The 21381-nt window shown below is 40.9% G+C and overlaps 1 protein-coding gene across 1 annotated transcript in view; it reads left to right on the forward strand.

Moving 5' to 3' along the window:
- fndc3ba (fibronectin type III domain containing 3Ba) overlaps positions 1–21381 on the forward strand; it is a 130090-nt gene that overhangs the window by 74330 nt on the left and 34379 nt on the right. The window contains exons 9-18 of the mRNA XM_034110916.2: positions 8078–8229; positions 8340–8399; positions 8565–8703; positions 10062–10115; positions 10389–10513; positions 14517–14691; positions 15232–15318; positions 17158–17293; positions 19125–19196; positions 21177–21295. Of these exons, the coding sequence (XP_033966807.1) occupies positions 8078–8229; positions 8340–8399; positions 8565–8703; positions 10062–10115; positions 10389–10513; positions 14517–14691; positions 15232–15318; positions 17158–17293; positions 19125–19196; positions 21177–21295 (1119 nt within the window). The remainder of the gene's footprint in view (positions 1–8077; positions 8230–8339; positions 8400–8564; positions 8704–10061; positions 10116–10388; positions 10514–14516; positions 14692–15231; positions 15319–17157; positions 17294–19124; positions 19197–21176; positions 21296–21381) is intronic.

Below are 21381 nucleotides of genomic sequence, written 5' to 3' on the forward strand. Positions count from 1 at the left end.
ACCACACACACACACACACACACACGCGCGTACACACACACACGCACACAGTAGCTTAACCCTCCTCCCCCTATCACCCATCTCCGGTAACTTGATCCTTCAACATTGGAAACACACATACACTTGCTGTCTCTCTCTCTTGCTTTTTTAATCTGTATAAGACACACACATACACACACACACACACACGCGCACGCGCACGCACGCACACACACACACACACACACACACACACACACACACACACACACCACACACACCACACACACACACACAACACACACACACACACACACACACACACACACACACAACACACACACACACACACACACACACAGGGGTCAATTTAAGGTTGTGCTTCCATGACATCACTGTTGCCATGACTCATAAGTGTACCCCCAGGCAGAGTAAGGCCCAGCTCCCCTACTGAACCTGTCACAGGGACTTAACCACTCTAAACCACACACACACACACACACACACACACACACACACACCACACACACACACACACACACACACACACACACACACACACACACACACAACACACACACACACCACACACACACACACACACACACACCACACACACACACACACACACACACCACACACTCCAGCTATACAATAGTCTTCTGAACACAAAGTGCTTTATACACATGTATACAGCGTATGTGTACACAGGTGCTCAGTGTTTTTGTGTTTTTGTCATCGTACGTGTTCCGTTAATGCATATTTAAAGCAGTCACTGTAACACACTCATCAAACCTTCTTGGTTTCATACAGGTGTTGTGTTGCTGACACACACACAGGCACACACACGTACACATCCTGTGTGATTTACAGTGGTCAGACTCAGATGGGGAAAGCAGGCCTCCCCTGTTCGGAAAATACATAACTGTGGGGATCACACAGGGGGGAAAGAGTTCCATTACCAACACATGTGTACACACACACACACACACACACACACACACACACACACACCACACACACCACACACACACACACACACACACACACACACACACACACACACACACACACACACACACACACTCACTTGCATTTACCCTCCTCCCTCCCCTGAGTGTCCAATAAATAACATTTAGACACGTCGTATCACTGGAACAGACCCGTACATAGGTCTGACTGTTTGTGTGCATATGTTTATGATGTGTGTGACCTCGCAATGGAATAGTTCACCATAAATCCTGCTGAAAAAGTCAACTTAACACTCGGACCACCAGAGGTCGCTGGATACCTAAACCGCCAGAGGTCGCTGGATACCTAAAACCGCCAACGGGTCAAATGTACCCGCTATTGATTTTCAAGGTACAATGTTCTTTTATTTATCATACGGAACAGTGAGTTTTGATCGCACAGGGATGAAACTTATACCAATATCGCTACGAGTGCTGATTTAAACGCTTGGTGTGAGACTTGTGTTTTGTTTAGGTACAAATCTCTCTATCTATAACTATCTATCGATCGATCTGTAATGTTCTGTTCTATGGACATTTAATTGTCTACATAAACAGATGACGCGGACTACTTCTCTCATTCCGAGTGTCCATCTTTATTCAACTGGCACGTAACCTGCACACATGCATTACGTCCTCAACATGAGCTCAGTCATCCAAGATCTTGTATTCTCCAAGATGTTACACTATCTATAACTATCTATCTGTCTATCTCTCTCTCTCTCTATCCATCTATCAATATATCTATCTATCTATCTATCTATCTATCTATCTATCTATCTATCTGTCTGTCTGTCTGTCTGTCTGTCTGTCTATCTATCTATCTATCTATCTATAAGGAACCGCAGTAGACAAAAGGCGTTGCTATAGCAACACGTGATGTTTACGCTGCATTTTTTCTATGAGGTAAATATTACCCGCTGGCGGAGATAGGTATAAATGGCATTTTTTTGGGCGATTTTTTTCAATCTTACTTCATATTGACAATTGTTAACAACAGAGGGTGGTACATAACACACTTTCAGGAAAAGTCACAGACTGGGAGACTTTAATATGTTATTGAAAACAAGTTACATACAATCAAAAAACAGCTGCGGGTAAAATGTACCCGTTGGCGGTTCTAGTGTGAATGAACTTCGAGGCTGCAACTGATGACTATTTTCATTATGTATTCAAGTAATGCATAACAAGCTGACCTGTAAGGCTACAACAACACTGCTGACGTCAGTGATGATTATTCAAAGGTATTCGAACGGATGCCTCCAAAGATAATGAACAAATAGGAGTCATATTCCACAGTATGGACAGACTTGTTCTCGGTGATCCCCTTTGCTATAGGTCGGGAATTTCTGCCTAATGCTTTTCTGTGAAATACTGGGTAATTTTTCCCATGTTGGGATGAGTTAGGCACTAGCTGGAGAAACAAGTGTTGCATCACACACCACAAGATATCACACACCATCTGTTTAAAGAGTTATGCCTGTTACTCGAAAAAAAAAAAAGATGACTCATTTAATATTTGTATAGATGTTTTCAGAAACTATTTTAGGCCTGTTTCGCTGTCTTTTTGAACCTCCAATTGCACAATTTAGATTCAAATCTTGGCTGACCTTAGACAACAATCAGCCATAGATTTCAAGATATCGCAATAACATATTTTGTGGGAATGTAAAATCCTTTCGTTATCAATCAACCACCCTTTTTTTCAGCATCACTGCCAACATGACTATCATGCATCTGTTTTGAAACTTGGGATAATGGAATTTATAAAAGTCAGGAGTCAGACTTAAATTTAGGATTATTTATGCACGCAAATTACAACTGTGCCAGTCTCTCTTTTCTGTTAAATATTACAATAATGAACTATTGTTTTTTATTTTTGATAATCAATTTCTTGTCTCTGTCTCCTCAGATCATGATTCAGAGGGGAAGCGAGTTCAAGACATGCTGTCTGCAATCGACAAACCACAGGTTGGAATGCATACATCTCGCCACACACACACACACACACACACACACACACACACGCACACACACACACACACACACACACACACACACACACACACACACACACGCACGCACGCACGCACGCACGCACGCGCACCACACACACACACACACACACACACACACACGCGCACACACACACACACACACACACACACACACACACACACACACAACATAGCAGTTATATTTCATATTCTCTTCCTATCTCTGTGATTAGCATAATACATCTGAAGATTACACTGAAAACTAGAAAATGCATTTCCTGCTGAAAATGCGTGCGCATGCTGTAAACTGTGTACATTTGTTGCCGAATTTAGCTGAAAATGCAGAAAAGCTGAATGTTATTAGTTGAATGGTCTGTGTCGCTGCTTTTAGCTACAAACACCAAGTAAGTGTGTTTTGCTGAACTTAGCGGAGAAATGCAGAAAAGTGAAATGATTTGAATCAAATTGTTACAGCTCAAATGCATTGCAATGACTTTGTTGAAAACTTGAAAGTGAAATGTTAAAATAGTAGGAAAAATAGTGAAGAAGCTTAATATTTAAAAGAAAAGGTTTAAAAAACAAAATGTATAGCCTCAATGTCCTGAAATAGCTGAATAATGTAATAGTTGAATGGTTTCTGAAGCTGAAAGTAGGCTGAAGGAGTTAAATATGACATTTCATTTCATTTAATCGTTTATTTGAATAGGGACAATGCACATTAATGAACACTTAAGACAAATAATGCCTTCAAGTGTAAATATGCCAGATTTGAGCTTTGAGCTAATTTCCATCCGTAGTCCCTGACATACAACATATAAGAACATGACATTTATAAACATAGCACAAAATAAATACATGATATGCAAAAAGAGCCAGAGCAGCATACACAAGTATTTACCACATGGCAGTACAATATGTAATACATAATATACATACATAATACAATGTAAGTAGTAGTGAATGAATGTGGATTAAGAAGAGAAAAGAAAGTAAAACACTTTGAAAAGCAGCAGAATATTTTAACTGCAAACGTTTGAACTAAAAACAAACGTCACCAATAATGTTTAAAATATGTGGATCATGTTGAAGTCAGTATGAAGTCTCCATCAGACAGAAAATAATAGGCTGAAACAGTCTTTGTGTTTGAGGTGACCACGTTATCAAACACCTGTGTGCAGAGATCAAAGGTTACCATGGAGATGTGCAGTGAAAGGAAAGCCGTTCCATTGATCTGAATGAGAGATAAACCTCTTACATTTCTAACTATAGTTTAAAAACGGTAGCAGATATTGCTAAAATGTCAACGCGTGCAGCATGTCAGGACCCTGACGAGCGTCTGAGTCTGCTGGTTGTGTACTTTCGGGCAGATTTACTAAAGGTGCGCAGCTGCTGCTCTGACGAAAGATCAAGCTGAATTTACAATGGGCCTTAATGGGGACATGTTGAAAGTTTTTGTCACTTCATGCCCTCAAGAGGCATTTTGTTTAATTTTTTTCTTAATTATTTTTTATTTTTCAACGTAGGAGAGGTTTTCTACGGAGCCCCCTAGGGGACATGGAGAAGGAAAAAAAATTATTTGAAAAAAAATAAAAATAAAATGTTTTGCGAAATCTCGCAAAACCCCGTTGCAGTTTGTAGACGGTCCCTAAGCACTCCTCCTCTCCCTCTTCCAGCTGCAGATTGTGACCAATTATTGATGTTTAGCTCGGATGACGGCGCGTATCGAACTGTTCTGATAAAAACGACTCTGTAGCTCGTTGTACCTTGCTATGATTGTAAAGTCATGTTGTTTGTATTTTTACAACGTTATGTTCATGAGTTATTGATCCGCGAAATTCGAATCTGTCAATAACTCAGCTCAGAGGGACGTGCATGTCCCCTCGCTCTGAGTGTTCTCTTGAGGTGTCTTCACTTATGTGAAACCCTTTATATATACAGTCTATTTGTGAAACCCGTGCCTATTGCCAAGCACTGATGTTATATCTTTATATTTAAGGCCAAGCTCAAAGTAAAATCGATGAACCACTCCATTGTTGTGGTTTCTGTGTTGCCGTAGCAGCCAAACTGACCAGGAAGTACTAAATGAAAAGTATTGCGAGATCTCGCAAAGGGGTTTTGCGAGATCTCGCAAAACATTATTATTATTTTTTTTTCAAATTAGTATTTTTTTTCTTCTCCATGTCCCCTAGGGGGCTCCATAGTTTTCCTACGTCTTTTATGACAAATAATGTCCCAGGAGTGTAGGGTTTGGGAGTTATGGCAGGTTTAAAAAACATTTGGACGAATTTAAGCTCTCCCCCACTCTGTTTTGAGATCAAAGCACTCCTGACTTAACGAGCGGCTCAATACACACTAATGTTCAAATCTGAAGAAGGCCTCTTTACCAAGCTCCAAACTAAGTTAAATATCTAAAAAAGTATAAAAGATATCAAAAATCTGAAGAATAAGTCTTATAGCTGAATGTCTTGTGATCATTTTAAAGTTGGAATGAAGTTCCTAGCTGAAAGTTTGTGGAAGGAGTAGCATTTGGCGCACAGTGTAGGTACAAGAGGATTTGAAGGTTCCTCCCATTGAGTTCCATGTTAAAAAAAGAGTTTAAAAAGCTGAATATTTCAAAAAGTATAACATATTTTGAAAAAGTTGAAAGTTTCCCATCATGTGCTGAAAAGGCTGAACATTTTTGATATTTGAATGGTTTCTGTAGCTGAAAGTAGGCTGAAGTTATTCGAAGGCAACAAAACGTACGGAAGAACTGAAATAAGAAGATGAAGTTGAAGAATAAAGATTTGAAGAACTATAGTGCAATGCTGTGTCTCTGTCATTGTGAAGTCATTTGGGGCTTTTGTAACTGACTGGGAACGTCACCAGTCTTTTATGCTCTGCTCACCCTGGCCACATGAGGGCAGCATCAGCTCACCCACGACACTCTCTTCCCACTCTGGATTTATGACATGCAAATTAATGAGCTCTATCCATGCAGACACGGTTAGGTAGAGAGGAATTGCTCCCTCCTAGTTGAAGCATTTTGGTCAGCAGGAAGCTTTTGATTTATTTTAAGTTAATAGCAGGGGTTGAATTAGAAAGAGAAAATCGAGTGATGACGGAAAAAGAGAAGTACGTTTTGAGCCCTTCAGGAGATTTGAAGTTGATGGAAACAGCAGTGGATTAGCTCTCATAACATCAGTCCACCTTTTGCTGACACAGCCATGGTAGTATAGTCGACACTGCTCAACAAAACATTTTTGATATCGTTCTGTCTTATCGATTGCTATTTTCTGTTATAAAATGCAGACTCTACGATCCGTCACTTTTTAAACTACATTTCTTCTTTATGCATTTATATAGGCGGCGGGCGGTAGTGGTAGATGTACAGGGAGCGATAGTCCTTCCTCCCTGCCCTGCAGCAGAAATGCCTTGTGATGGATTGAGCTGTGTGCCGTAGAGACGTGGTCGCAGGTGTCAGTGGCAGCGCTTCAATGAAAAAGTTCTTCATAAAGAAATCATAAAATATTGTTCCTCTGGTTGTATGGCTTCGCTTTCATAGCAGGTCGGTGTTGACTTTAGCTGAAGTGAAATATAACAAGCAGGACGGCTTAAAAGAGAAGTAGCCGACCGCATTTCACTCGTAGATCTTAAATCAAGTGCAAATCACTTATGTCGTGTGCATCGTCAACATGCGAGTGTTTCAGGCAAATCATTGGTAGATAATGAAAAGATAAAAGGGCAACACTATCACAAACCTCTTAGTGCTGACCTTCTTCTTGTCTTAGTCTCACCGTCTTTCCTCATTGTGCTGTTATCAAGCTTCTTCTGCTTGCATTATCAGGCCATTCATTATTAAGTATTATTTATGCAGCCAAAGTGTACATGTGAGCGAAGTGACTGACAGAATAAGTGTTGGAAAAAGTGTTCCTAGTTGTTTATTTTTTTACATAAAAGACAATGGTGTCCTCAGGCATATGGACACAGTGATATGTTCCCGTAAAACGTAATCATTGGGATCAAAACTCTCATAAAATGACATGTCTCTTCATGTCTGTGTTCCTCATAGACAGCCTGGGCATGGCTGTGGTTTTGCAATGCCCTCAAGGCGCATTCATCGCCTACTCAGTGGATGTGGAGTCTGGAATAGCAGCAGACTGTGCTAAATCACGCTAAATTGGCTCACCCACCATGTGCCACAACTAAAACTCCCATAAACACGCAGGCACTTGCAGACACACACACACACACACACACACACACACACACACACACACACACACACACACACACACACACACACACACACGCAAGCCTCTAATTCCTTGTTTGTTCATTTATTATTTTCGTACGTGTTCCCGGAACAATGGATTAGTGGAAAATTCTTAAATTTGAGGGGTGATTTCAATGCTGCATTGCTTTACACACACACACGCACACACACACACACACACACACACACACACCACACACACACACACACACACACACACACACGCACGCACGCACGCACACACACACACACACACACACACGCGCACACACACACACACATACCATGTATACATCACTTCAGGGGACATTACATTGACTTACATGCATTTCCTGGAGACTTATCCTAACCTTAACCATAACCAACACATGCCTAACCCTTACCCTTACCCTAACCCTAACCAAGTCTTCACCCTAAAATTAATGATCCCCCTTATGGGGACCTCCAATTTGTCCCCATAAGGGAGGCGAGTCCCCACACGTGACTATGTAAACAGATTTAGGTCCCCACAAGTATAGTAATGCTAGTCCACACACACACACACACACACACACACACACACACACACACACACACACACACACACACACACACACACACACACACACACACACACACACACAGAGCCTAATACATACTAAAACAGACCTTTTAAAATAAAATGTAGGTATCTTAACTACACGTTCCAGAGGTTAGAATGACCGCTGCAAAGGATTTCTGAGAAATAAAATAAAGCAATCGTCCTGCATTTATCTGCGAACCAATGGACACACTTCGATCACATTATTGAAATGATTGGTTTTTGGGTATATTTACGTTTATTGGTGTCTTTACAGGTTTCTAATGTGCAGGCGCGGGCTGCACGGCTGTGCTGGGCCCCCCCGGCAGGGCTGGGGAACAGGTTAAGTAACGGGATGACTGTGTCCTGCTCCTTCGAGGTCTCTCTCTCAGATAAGGGACGAGATGGAAAGTTTCGCCTTATATACAGGTAGGAAACACACTCCCAATGTATACAGGGCAAGGCATCAGCTACAAATACAGAGACATCAAAAGGATACTGCCTTGATGTTGATGCTTTGTGTGTGTGTTTGTTTTCAGTGGCGAAGAAATGGAGTACCACCTGAAAGACCTAAGACCAGCGTCAGACTACCACGTACGGTAAGGACTTTCCCATCGGACATCCATGACTCGGATATGGTGTTAAAACGACTTAAATCCTGTCACATTCCTAATATCTATAAGTCAGGTTTCTGGGTATTCCCAGTATTAGGATTCAAGCTTCATCCAGCCTTATTGATTTGATGTATTGTGTGTTTGCTAAAGGGTGTCGGCAATGTACAACTTGGTTCGAGGCTCGTGTTCAGAGACCGGCTCGTTCACCACTCACTGCAGCATCCCCGATGTCCCGCTGAGCCCGAAACTCTCCCACCGCACCAAGAGCACCCTCACCCTACAGTGGAAGGTACCGGCACAAACACACGTGCCTGTTCATCACAAAGACATTCAGTAACACATGTTGCCCCAATAAACATCCCAGTGACTTATAATCATTTGGTTCTAATGGATAACTCCACACTGCCAAACAAGACTTTTGCTTGTCCACCTTCCAGTTTGTAGAGTTATACACTTGGGGGAAACACGTGGTAACACTTTATTTTGATAGTCCATATTTAACACTCTATAAGTCATCAGTTGACATTTAGTAGCATGTCAACAGCGTATTAACCAATATTCAACCTTACTATCTGTATATTGTGTCAACATCTTCAAAATTGACAATCAACTCAAAATCAATCTGTCAGTTGAAAGTCAACAGGGTCATGTGACTATCTGTTGATAATCTGTTGAGTCAAGATGTCAACTAAAGATTACATTAAGCTTTAGTTGATGATCAACAGATAAGCAACTTTAGAGTTTAGTTGACTATCTGTTGATCGTCAACTAAACTAGAGTTGACTATCAGTATACTTTTAGTAGGCATTCTCCACTAAGCGTTTGTAGGCATGTGTTAGGACTATCCAATTAAAGTGAAACACAGTTGAGAACAGTAGAACGTCTATAACCTATCAACAGAACACATACATTCATCCACTAATGATATGCAACAGACATGGGAATAAAGCGAAATGTTTTGCACAACTGATCACAAACTTTATTTATTCATTATGTATACGTAATGTTTGAGTTAGAAACACCTGTTCCTGTTTGATTTGACTAATATATAAGAAATACAGAAGCCTAATGCATTCACTTTTTCACAAGAACTCACAATCTACAGATAGTAAGGTTGAATATCGGTTAATAAGCTGTTGCAAAAAACATGTTGACAGTCAACAGACACTTTTTGTAAAATCTATAGATCAACGCTTGAGATGTAACTTATATTCTACTGGCAGTTAAATGCATGTCACTTGTCTGTTGAAACAGTGCTGTTGAATGTCAACTGATGACTTGTAGAGTGTTAACTATGGACTATCAAAATAAAGTACCAACAACGTTATTCTTTGATTAAAGGGACGAGTATGTGACTTGATTCAATACCTAGCTTGACTTTACCTGCACGACAGCACCTGATAGAGTAACATTCTTACATCCGTCCGCCCTCTCTTTTTCTTCTTCCTACACAACTTATGTTATCCCCTCACACTGTCACTGATCAGAAGTGGCCTCAGTTACCCAGACAGGATCTGAGGCCAATCATAAAGTCACAGCAGGTATGTTGTCTGTCTCAGTGTCAGATTATTTTATCCCTTGCTAATCTATTCGTCTCTCTCTTGTCTCCTTTCTGCCTCTCTCCGTCCAATTTCCTGACGTCCACAGCCCCCGGGCGACAACGGAGCCAAAATTACAAACTACCTGCTCGAGTGGGACGAGGTGAGTCCGTCTCTCACGCTTCCATCTTCTGTCATGCCTTCCCCTTACTTCCAAAAAGCACTCTTACCTATCGCAGACATCACTAAACAGATGTCAACATCCGGCTCCTCAGACAAGATTTAATCCGATCTGTGTCAGCCTCACATTTTCCTTTTGTACTTTTCCTTGCTTTTTCCCTGTTGTAATGGATCTTGTCGCCCTCTTATATATAATCGTATTTACTTTATTTTCCATCGTTTTCATACGTGCATTTATCTCGTCTCTCCTCTGCAGGGAAAGAAGAACAGTGTTTTCAGAGAATGCTACTTTGGGAGCCAGAGACACTATAAGGTTTCACGACTGTTTCCCGCCTGCGGCTACACGTTCAGAGTGGCTGCACGCAACGACATTGGCACAAGGTACTGTTGTCTCTGACTGACTACAGAAACATATGTGCGACCAACACACACACCAAAAGGACAAATGTATTCATGCACAGATCACGAAGAATAGCATTGGAAGCATATGTAGCAACTACTTGTATTCCCTTATGTATATACTGTAGAAGCATGGCTGTACCGTAATACATGACAATTGGCTCTTCAAATGATATGAGGTCTGCAGCCATTGTTTAACACTAGAAGCGCCCGGGGTCGCTGGATACCTAAAACCGCCAATGGGTTAAATGTACCCGCTATTAGAATGCATTGATTTTCAAGGTTCAGTGTTCTTTTATTTATCATACTAGAACACGGGGTTAACAGAGAGTTCTGATCACACATGATGAAACCTATACCAATAGAATCTGTGGACTCTCAGCTTTCATATGATATTTGAAGTTTGTGCAGATAGCATGAAGTGTAAAATATCGCTACCATGAGCTATATGCAAAGTGTGTCTCTCTATCTCCCTCCCTATCTATCTATCTATCTATCTATCTATCTATCTATCTATCTCTCTATCTATCTATCTATCTCCCTCTCTATCTATCTATCTATCTATCTATCTATCTCTCTATCTATCTATCTATCTATCTCCCTCTCTATCTATCTATCTATCTATCTATCTATCTATCTCTCTATCTCTCTATCTCCCTCTCTATCTATCTATCTATCTATCTATCTATAACTATTGATCTATCTATCTATCTATCCATCCATCTATCTATCTATCTATCTATCTATCTCTCTATCTATCTATCTATCTCCCTCTCTATCTATCTATCTATCTATCTATCTATCTATCTATCTATCTCTCTATCTATCTATCTATCTATCTATCTCCCTCTCTATCTATCTATCTATCTATCTCTCTATCTCTCTATCTCCCTCTCTATCTATCTATCTATCTATCTATAACTATTGATCTATCTATCTCTCTATCTCTCTATCTCCCTCTCTATCTATCTATCTATCTATCTATCTATAACTATTGATATATCTATCTATCTATCCATCCATCTGTCTATCTCTCTATCTCTCTATCTATCTATCTATCTATCTATCTATAACTATTGATCTATCTATATCTATCTATCTATCTATCTATCTATCTATCTATAACTATTGGTCTATCTATATCTATCTATCTCTCTATCTATAAGGAACCACAGTACACAACAGGCGTTGCTATAGCAACACGTCATGCTTATGTTTACACGCGAAATCAATAGCGCGAAAATCACTACATTTTCTATAAGGTAAATATGACCCGCTGGCGCTGATGGGTATAAATGGAAAAGCCACAGACTGGGAGACTTGAATACTTTATTGAAAAAAAGTGACATACAATCGAGAAAGAGTAAAAAGTACCCGTTGGTGGTTCTAGTGTTAAGTAACCATGGACAGTATACGAGTACATATTGTATCAATGTCAGCCAAAACATATTGGTGATAAATGGACAGAGACTCACAAACATGCCCCAGTCTACCTGTGGCAATTATAGCACAAGAGACAGGAGTCATCTTTCTCCTTCTCCCTCCATTTCCTCTTGTCTCCTCTTTGCCATTATGGCAGGGCACATCTCTCCTTTAGTCGTAAAGTTGAGAGGGAAAACGTAATGAGGCAAAGCCAGCGTGAATGGCTGAATTCGGAAGAGCCTTAATGCTTCATTTATTTTAAATTACTTTTGAATCCATAGGAACACTTGCTCTTACCAACATACTCGGCACATGGTGGATACCGATTGCTATATATTATTCGTAATTTTAAAATGTTTTCCGACCACATTAACCTCTGCTGCTGCCCATACATTCAAATCATTTCCCTCCTGCTACTCTCAGATTACCCGTCGTCTCCTCCTGTTTTCCACCTGGCGTCGGACATGTATATTAAATCAGAATCAGAATACCTAGTCTTACAATTGTAGTCTCTTTCTTCTCTCATCTTCGATCCTCCAAGCCCCATCACCTAGAACCCTTCACCTGAAAAAGACAATTGATGACAGCATTAGAAAATCTTAATCACATTTTCCCCGGCTTTCAATTTTCAAATCTTCTCCTCTCAGCATCTGTGAAATTGTAATTCATTAACCATAACCTCTCTAACCTTAGAAGTACTCCAAAACGTTTTTTAATTTGCTTGAATAGTTGAATATAAGCAAGACTGTGACTTAAAGGTTCATCAATATATCACAGGCCTCAGACATATACAGAACATGTCTCTGAAGTGTTTGGCTCCAAACAGCAAACAGATCATTGCAGCATTACCCATAATCCCCTCTGTTTCAGCCCTGTTTCCAAAGTGCTGATTCTCTGTCTGTTACTTTAGATGAAAGTAAGGAGCCCCTCCCCACGCCCCTCTGAGAGACATTTGGTTACAAAGAACTCAATAGTGCTCTAGGAGGAGATTCAGGTGATAAGGGGGGGGGGGGGGTTACCTTGGTTGCTGATTGGCTAATGGTTACACAAGACAACACATCGTTATGACATCATAAAGTGGACAAAATCTGATCAGCTCATTTTCAGACAGGTTTTTATATAGATGGATCAAAAAGAAAGAGAATCTTTGTTCCTGAAACTTTCAGAGTCTCTTTCCACAGAGGGGACACATGTTGATGTAGAAGAGACATGGAGAAGAGGGGACACATGTTGATGTAGAAGAGACATGGAGAAGAGGGGACACATGTTGATGTAGAAGAGACATGGAGAAGAGGGGACACATGTTGATGTAGAAGAGACATGGAGAAGAGGGGACACATGTTGATGTAGAAGAGACATGAAGAAGAGACGACACATGTTGATGTCGAAGAGACATGAAGAAGAGGGGACACATGTTGATGTAGAAGAGACATGAAGAAGAGGGGACACATGTTGATGTAGAAGAGACATGAAGAAGAGGGGACACATGTTGATGTGGAAGAGACATGGAGAAGAGGGGACACATGTTGATGTAGAAGAGACATGGAGAAGAGGGGACACATGTTGATGTAGAAGAGACATGGAGAAGAGGGGACACATGTTGATGTAGAAGAGACATGGAGAAGAGGGGACACATGTTGATGTAGAAGAGACATGAAGAAGAGGGGACACATGTTGATGTAGAAGAGACATGAAGAAGAGGGGACACGTGTTGATGCAGAAGAGACATGAAGAAGAGGGGACACATGTTGATGTAGAAGAGACCTGAAGAAGAGGGGACACGTGTTGATGTAGAAGAGACATGAAGAAGAGGGGACACATGTTGATGTGGAAGAGACATGGAGAAGAGGGGACACATGTTGATGTAGAAGAGACATGAAGAAGAGGGGACACATGTTGATGTGGAAGAGACATGGAGAAGAGGGGACACGTGTTGATGTAGAAGAGACATGGAGAAGAGGGGACACATGTTGATGTAGAAGAGACATGAAGAAGAGGGGACACATGTTGATGTAGAAGAGACATGAAGAAGAGGGGACACATGTTGATGTAGAAGAGACGTGAAGAAGAGGGGACACATGTTAATTTAGAAGAGACATGAAGAAGAGGGGACACATGTTGATGTAGAAGAGACGTGAAGAAGAGGGGACACATGTTGATGTGGAAGAGACATGAAGAAGAGGGGACACATGTTGATGTAGAAGAGACATGAAGAAGAGGGGACACATGTTGATGTGGAAGAGACTTGAAGAAGAGGGGACACATGTTGATGTAGAAGAGACATGAAGAAGAGGGGACACATGTTGATGTGGAAGAGACTTGAAGAAGAGGGGACACATGTTGATGTAGAAGAGACATGAAGAAGAGGGGACACATGTTGATGTAGAAGAGACGTGAAGAAGAGGGGACACATGTTGATGTAGAAGAGACGTGAAGAAGAGGGGACACATGTTGATGTGGAAGAGACATGAAGAAGAGGGGACACATGTTGATGTGGAAGAGACATGGAGAAGAGGATTTTGCACAATAGGTCCCCTTTAACATTGAAGTGTGTTGTGTGCAGTGGTTTCAGCACAGAGGTGGTGTTCTACACCATGGGCACCCTGCCTGCTCTGCCTCTGGCACCGCGGCTGGTCAGGGCGGGGGTGTCCTGGGTGACCCTGGAGTGGGGGCGTCCTGAGGGCAGTCCGAGCGAGGAGCAACTCAAATACACACTCGAGATCCAGGAGGACAACAGCGTGAGTACCCTGCACATGTAAACATATACCATAAGAAAACATTTATAAAGTTTATCTTGCTGGCACAGGTTTATTTTTCTTTATATTAAAACCAGGCCTCATCGATACGTTTCAGGACCTACACAATCCACCATCGCACACTTGGTTTTGTGAAATATGTTTTCGTGGTGTTTCATTCAGCTCTGTGCCGTCAGTCACGAGAACAGCAATAAGAACATTAAAAAACTTCCCCCAGGAAACTATATACCTAAAAAACTGATACTATTTTAAGGAAATAGGAATAATTGCTTGCATTGCAAAATAGTCTGGAGAGATGTACAGCACCGTAATGTATTTCATACACAAGCTTGGACTTGGATATGCATTGACTGTTGAATGTAAACAAGAATTGCATAAAAGGCACTTCTTACTCGCACATTTGTACAAAGTAAAAGTCAGCATTTACCGCATACATCTGTTTATAAATGTACATTTGAATCAATACCTGACTAATACCTCACACACACACTGACAGATTTGTTGTGTCCTTATTCCCCACAGGGAACAGACTTTCATCCTAAGTACACTGGAGAGAACTTGACCTGTACTGTACAAGGACTGAAGAGGAGTACACAGTATAAATTCAGGGTGAGTCACAACTTTCAAATGTATTTATTTTAAGGATTATTATTTGGGCATTTTCACCTTCACTGAACAGATTACGGTGTCGAGGAAAGAGTGGAAATGGGAGAGAAAGGGGGGGGGGGGGGGGGGTGTAGGCTATGACATGCAACAAAGCACAGCTTAAAACGATATCATCAGTTTCAAAGTCTGATGAGTATAAGTATACCTACAAACTTCCCCCAGCTAAATATTATATTATCATTTTAAGCTGCGGGAACTTTGTTGCATTGAACTTTTTGTATATTTGTATATACATAAAAGACATACTTCTGGTTGAGAGTGAAGACCTATATCACTCTCATGTCTCTTATGAAGCTAACATTGCAGCCAGTTAGCTTAGCTACAGTAAGACTCCGTTCACCGCCGCATCACAGCGGGGGGAGCTGCAGGGGAGCAGAGCTGCGTGTCTCCGTCCTGTCAGATTAGACTTCACTCGCGTTTAGGTCCATATCGAGAGAAAGAGAAATAATCTGAATTCAGTGCAGTTTACTTTGACGCGGGGGTGAGCAGCGGAGGTGGGGAGAGGCGGGGCTATTGCCTCATCATTATCAGAGAATGATCGTATAGGGCAGGGGTGTCAAACTCAAGGCCCGGGGGCCAAATCCGGCCCGCGACTTCATTTTATGTGGCCCCACAAGAGCTTGCAAAGAATATAATATGTTTGTTATACGGTTACATGGCGATTTACAGAAGCACGTTGCCCATACATGGCGCACAATGCATCTCAAATTAGACTTTTTTCTCAGAATTTGACTTTTTTTCTTCTAAATATGCATTTTTTTCTCAAATTTGACTTTTTTTTTCAAAATGTTACTTTTTTTTCAAAATGTCACTTTTTATTTTTATTTTGCTGTTCTTTAAAAAAAATCATTTTGTGACGTTCTCACTGAAGAGACTTGCAATTATTTGCCCTAGACTTCTGCTTTCAGACCGAGTTAATTATGAAGTTATTACCCTATCCGATAACAATCCAATGCAGAGGCAATGATGTAATATAAAACATTATTTTATATATATTAAATATTTATAAATGTATTTTGATATAGTCTTAAAGTTATAACCGGCCCTTTTAAGTGCAACCATAATGAGAATGTGGCCCGAGATGAAAATGTGTTTGACACCCCTGGTATAGGGCGTACACACGGAGCCGTTGGACCCCCCAGAGCGTTGCGTATGCCGTTCTATCCACCTTGGGACCCGTTATCGTTCCCGTAGTCGCTTAGTGCCGTATTCGGTCGTCCTCGTGTGGCCGAACGGTCTATATGACACAGAACGGTAACGAGAACGACCGGTGTGGCCGGGGCCTACATGTTGTTGTTTTTTCTTGTTAGCAATGTGTTACGGTGCAATCATATAAAACATCTCCTGTGGACTTCCACTCACGTGTACCTGTCCTCACTCACATCATCTGATTGAACCCGAGTACATGAACATACATGCTCACAAGAGACACCTGCGTTCTTTGTGACGGCCACCTGCTGAGAACACCTGGCAACACATAATTGATTGTCCACATGGGATGGGTTAATGGAAGAATGAAACTGAACTGAAGAGTGATGAAGACACAGGTGGAGGAACAGAGAGTAATGGCTCCTATTTATCAGGCTGTTTCTTTACTTATTGATAAATGTCCACACCATTACCACGGTTACTCATCGTGTCTTCTCTTACTCTCTTCTTGCTTTCTCCCACGCTTCATCTTTTTCTTTCCTCTTTGCTGTTTTCCTTTTCTTTTGTTCGCCTTACTCTGTCCTTCCTTTATCAACGCTTACATTTGTCAATCTCCCCGCCCATTTCCTGCAGCTCATAGCATCAAACATGGAGGGAAAGAGCAGTCCCAGTGAAGTGTTGGTGTGCACCACCAATCCAGACAAACCAGGCCCTCCATCTACCCCCTGTGTCACCGCGGAAACCCCCTACGGATTCACCATCACATGGGGTAAAGGAGATACGCACCAACACACACATGCACATGCATTACACATGCTGCTGCATTGGCCAGTGGAAATACACAAAGTCACACGGAAACACAACCACCTAAAGTGAATTCTTCCTTTAGTTTGAACCCTTTATTTGGATCATGTAGTCAATTTAAAGACTGCTGAGATACTTAGGATGGCTTTAAAAAGAAAGAAAGCAAAGGTTGAACATGTTGTACATGTATCATTGGAATAATATAAGAATATCGTTTTAAAATAATCTGGCTTTCATTGGTTTGATTCAAATAAATGTCCAAAGTATCATTGTTTTATTATGTTGTTGTTTTTGTAATCAAAAAGGTCGAACGGAGCGTATTGCAGAGGAAATGTAGTGATGGATAGTCATTGACAAACGGCTGCCTCTGGAGTGTTATCATGAAACTGAATTAGCAGCCATAAAAGTCCTCATGTCTGCAGCCGTCCATCTGTCCTGCGCTCGTCCTGCAGCCTGCCCTTTCTCAAAGGCACTGATCTCAATCACCATTTAGATTTACTTTACTATAAAAGCTGTAAACACGACATATTTTTTATGTTGAATTGACCTTTAAAGGATGTTTAGTTAGTTGGTATATTAGTGTGGTTTGTCCACCAACAACAGCGTGGCCATTTCAAAGTAGCTGCACTGTATTCCCCTGCTGCTTTTTCACTTGTGCTTATTTATGATAACTGTACCACCCGAGGGTGCGCCTCACTGTCATTATTGCTCTAGTGTTGATACAATAAGTATGGAGGCGTGTGGTGCAGTGGGTTGTGCGTTGGTGATCGGATCAGGGGGTCACAGCAGGTTCAAACCCCACTGCAGTCAGCATGTCGTTGTGTCCACTTCACCCCAAAGTGCTTCTGTGGGGATTTCCCACAGTGTTGAGTATGTAAGTCGCTTTGGATACAAGCGTCTAACAAGTGACATGTCATGTATGAGAAGTGGCACAGCTGAAGAGGTTGCTTCCAGCGGTGCTGATTTACCTACAATCTCAGAATAAATCATTCCCTATAGCAGGGGTGTCAAACTCAAGGCCCGGGGGCCAAATCCGGCCCGCGACTTCTTTTTATGTGGCCCCGCAAGAGCTTGCAAAGAATATATTACGTTTATTATACTGTTACATGCCGATTTACAGAAGCACGTTGCCCATAAACTACATGTCCCACAATGCATCTCGTTGTGTGCCATGTGCACTGAAGAGACTTGCAGTTATTTGCCCTGGACGTCTGCTTTCAGACGTAGTTCATTACTAAGTTATTATCCTATCTGATAATAATCCAATTCAGAGGCAATAATGTCATATAATACATTACTTTATATATTTATATAGTCTTAAAAGTTACAACCAGCCCTTTGAGTGCAACCATAATGCTAATGTGGCCCGCGATGAAATTGAGTTTGACACCCCTGCCCTATAGCATATTATGCTCCAGCCGCTATCACAATTTCTGTCAAATGTTTCGTTTTTTCCAAATAGCCCATATACACTTGTAAACAAAACAAAAGGAAGCTTTTATTAGCAATTTAAATAAGTATGCTTTGGCTGAAAGACAGACAGTTTGTCACAGTTCCTGCCACTTTACGAGACATCCCATAATGTCTTCAGGATTGATGAGACGGCTAAATGTCATGAAGAGTCTAACGGATGATTTATGAATGTGTTAATAATTCTTCAATTTATGTGTGCTAATCCTGAGCCAGTTTTTTCTTATTTGATGTCTTTGAAGTGAAGTCATAAATGTCAGGATGCAAATTGTTCACACTTATTTCTCGCCTGCTTATATTTATAACCCTTTTTAATCGTCCAACAGATCCTCCCCAGGACACCGGGGGCTCAGAGGCTCTAACATACCTGCTGGAGATCTCCGAAGGATGCTCTGAAGGTAGGATCCATATGTCTGAATCTAAAAGTCCATCCATCCACGGGTGCCACTATCCGGCTAATTTGAGTCATTATTCAGTCCATCCTTTTATAAGAGGCGGCTCTAAATGTACCATCCGTCCTCACTCCCCTGTGTTATTTCTCCCTGTGCCTCAATTTCTCTCACTTACTCCCCTAAGAAGACTTGCGCCCTCAATTTACCCTTTGTTAGCATCAATTTAGCATTCAGCATTTTAAGAATTGACCACATAATCCAGGAAACCAAATGTTCTTTTGTTGCTTCGGCAGGGCGAGGCATAAGTGCTTTAATCTGTATTCATTCAATAATGTCAGAGAAAATTACGTTAGGGTTTTTTGGAGATTAGTGTTGAAAATCAAAGAATAGATGATTAATAAACTAGCGAGAAGACCACGGACGAAATACAGAACAACATCTTTGTGAAATAATATTAAACATCCTTGCTTTGGTGTTCATGTAGGATTCTATTGCTGACTGTGAAAAGTAGGTATTCAGGGCTTTGAAAACTAAAGATACCTTGCAACTATATCGATATATTCTTCACCCACGATTCGCCCTCCCCATCTCTTTTTATTTTCTCCATGTCCTTTCGACAGTATCATGTGTGCATTGTATGCGTGTGCTTCACTGCTCTGAAACAGATGTTAGGGTAAGCTGAAGTCGTTATTTTGTATCTACTTGAACTCCTCAGTGAGCTGTTGTCAGAGTATGTAAATAACTTAGAGTACACACATCCTTTACTCAAGTAGAAGTACGGATACTCCTGTTTAAAAATACTCTGGTAAAAGTAGAAGTACTGACTTAACTACTTTACTCAAGTAAAAGTAAAGAAGTATTGGCTTTGAAATGTACTTCAGTAAAAAGTACCCATAACTACCAGCTGCTTTAAAGAGTACCTGACCTCCCTTTATATTAATAGAACAATAATGTCATTGTTAGCTAATGAATGTTTCCATGCTGAACAACGGCAACATGACAACGTTTCCATTGGTCCCTCTTCTTTAGAGAAGACCAGGAAGTGATGGATACACGGATCGTGTTCCAACCAATAGGCACGCAATGACTCTACATAATAATGAGCACGCCACCAAACACAGATTAAAACTAAAGTAACCAGCTGTTTGGGAAATGAGAGAAGTAGAAAGTACAGGTATTTGTGTTCAACATGTAAGAAGTAGAAAGTACAGGTATTTGTGTTCAACATGTAAGAAGTAGAAAGTACAGGTATTTGAGTTCAACATGTAAGAAGTAGAAAGTACAGGTATTTGTGTTCAACATGTAAGAAGTAGAAAGTACAGGTATTTGTGTTCAACATGTGAGAAGTAGAAAGTACAGGTATTTGTGTACAACATGTGAGAAGTAGAAAGTACAGGTATTTGTGTTCAACATGTGAGAAGTAGAAAGTACAGGTATTTGTGTACAACATGTAAGAAGTAGAAAGTACAGGTATTTGTGTTCAACATGTGAGAAGTAGAAAGTACAGGTATTTGAGTTCAACATGTGAGAAGTAGAAAGTACAGGTATTTGTGTTCAACATGTAAGAAGTAGAAAGTACAGGTATTTGAGTTCAACATGTAAGAAGTAGAAAGTACAGGTATTTGTGTTCAACATGTAAGAAGTAGAAAGTACAGGTATTTGAGTTCAAAATGTAAGAAGTAGAAAGTACAGGTATTTGTGTTCAACATGTGAGAAGTAGAAAGTACAGGTATTTGTGTTCAACATGTAACAAGTAGAAAGTACAGGTATTTGTGTTCAACATGTAAGAAGTACTCCACTACTTCCCACCTCTGCTTAGGTGTAAAATCTCTTATGCAGCAAAAGTGAAGTGATTTCTGGGAAAATAATTAGATTGACTTCAGCCTACAGACAAAGCAGCTGGGGATTCTTTGTGTGATGTAATGCTTATGTATGTGGCCAGTTGTGTAATTCAGTTTGTGTGTGTGTGTGTGTGTGTGTGCGCAGCAAGCCAGTGGGATGTAGCCTACAGTGGTCCAGCAACAGAATGTGTGTGTGAGCGCCTGACACCTGGGACCTACTACCGCCTACGTGTGTGTAGCATCACCACCGGAGGACACAGCCCGGTAAGACACACACACACACAGTCATGCATGCTAAAGGTACTTCACAGTCGTAATCTGGTCAACTTCCAGAAAGATTATGGTTCATT

The sequence above is a fragment of the Pseudochaenichthys georgianus genome, chromosome 22 (genome assembly GCF_902827115.2).
Source record: "Pseudochaenichthys georgianus chromosome 22, fPseGeo1.2, whole genome shotgun sequence".
NCBI classification, from domain to species: Eukaryota; Metazoa; Chordata; class Actinopteri; order Perciformes; family Channichthyidae; genus Pseudochaenichthys; species Pseudochaenichthys georgianus.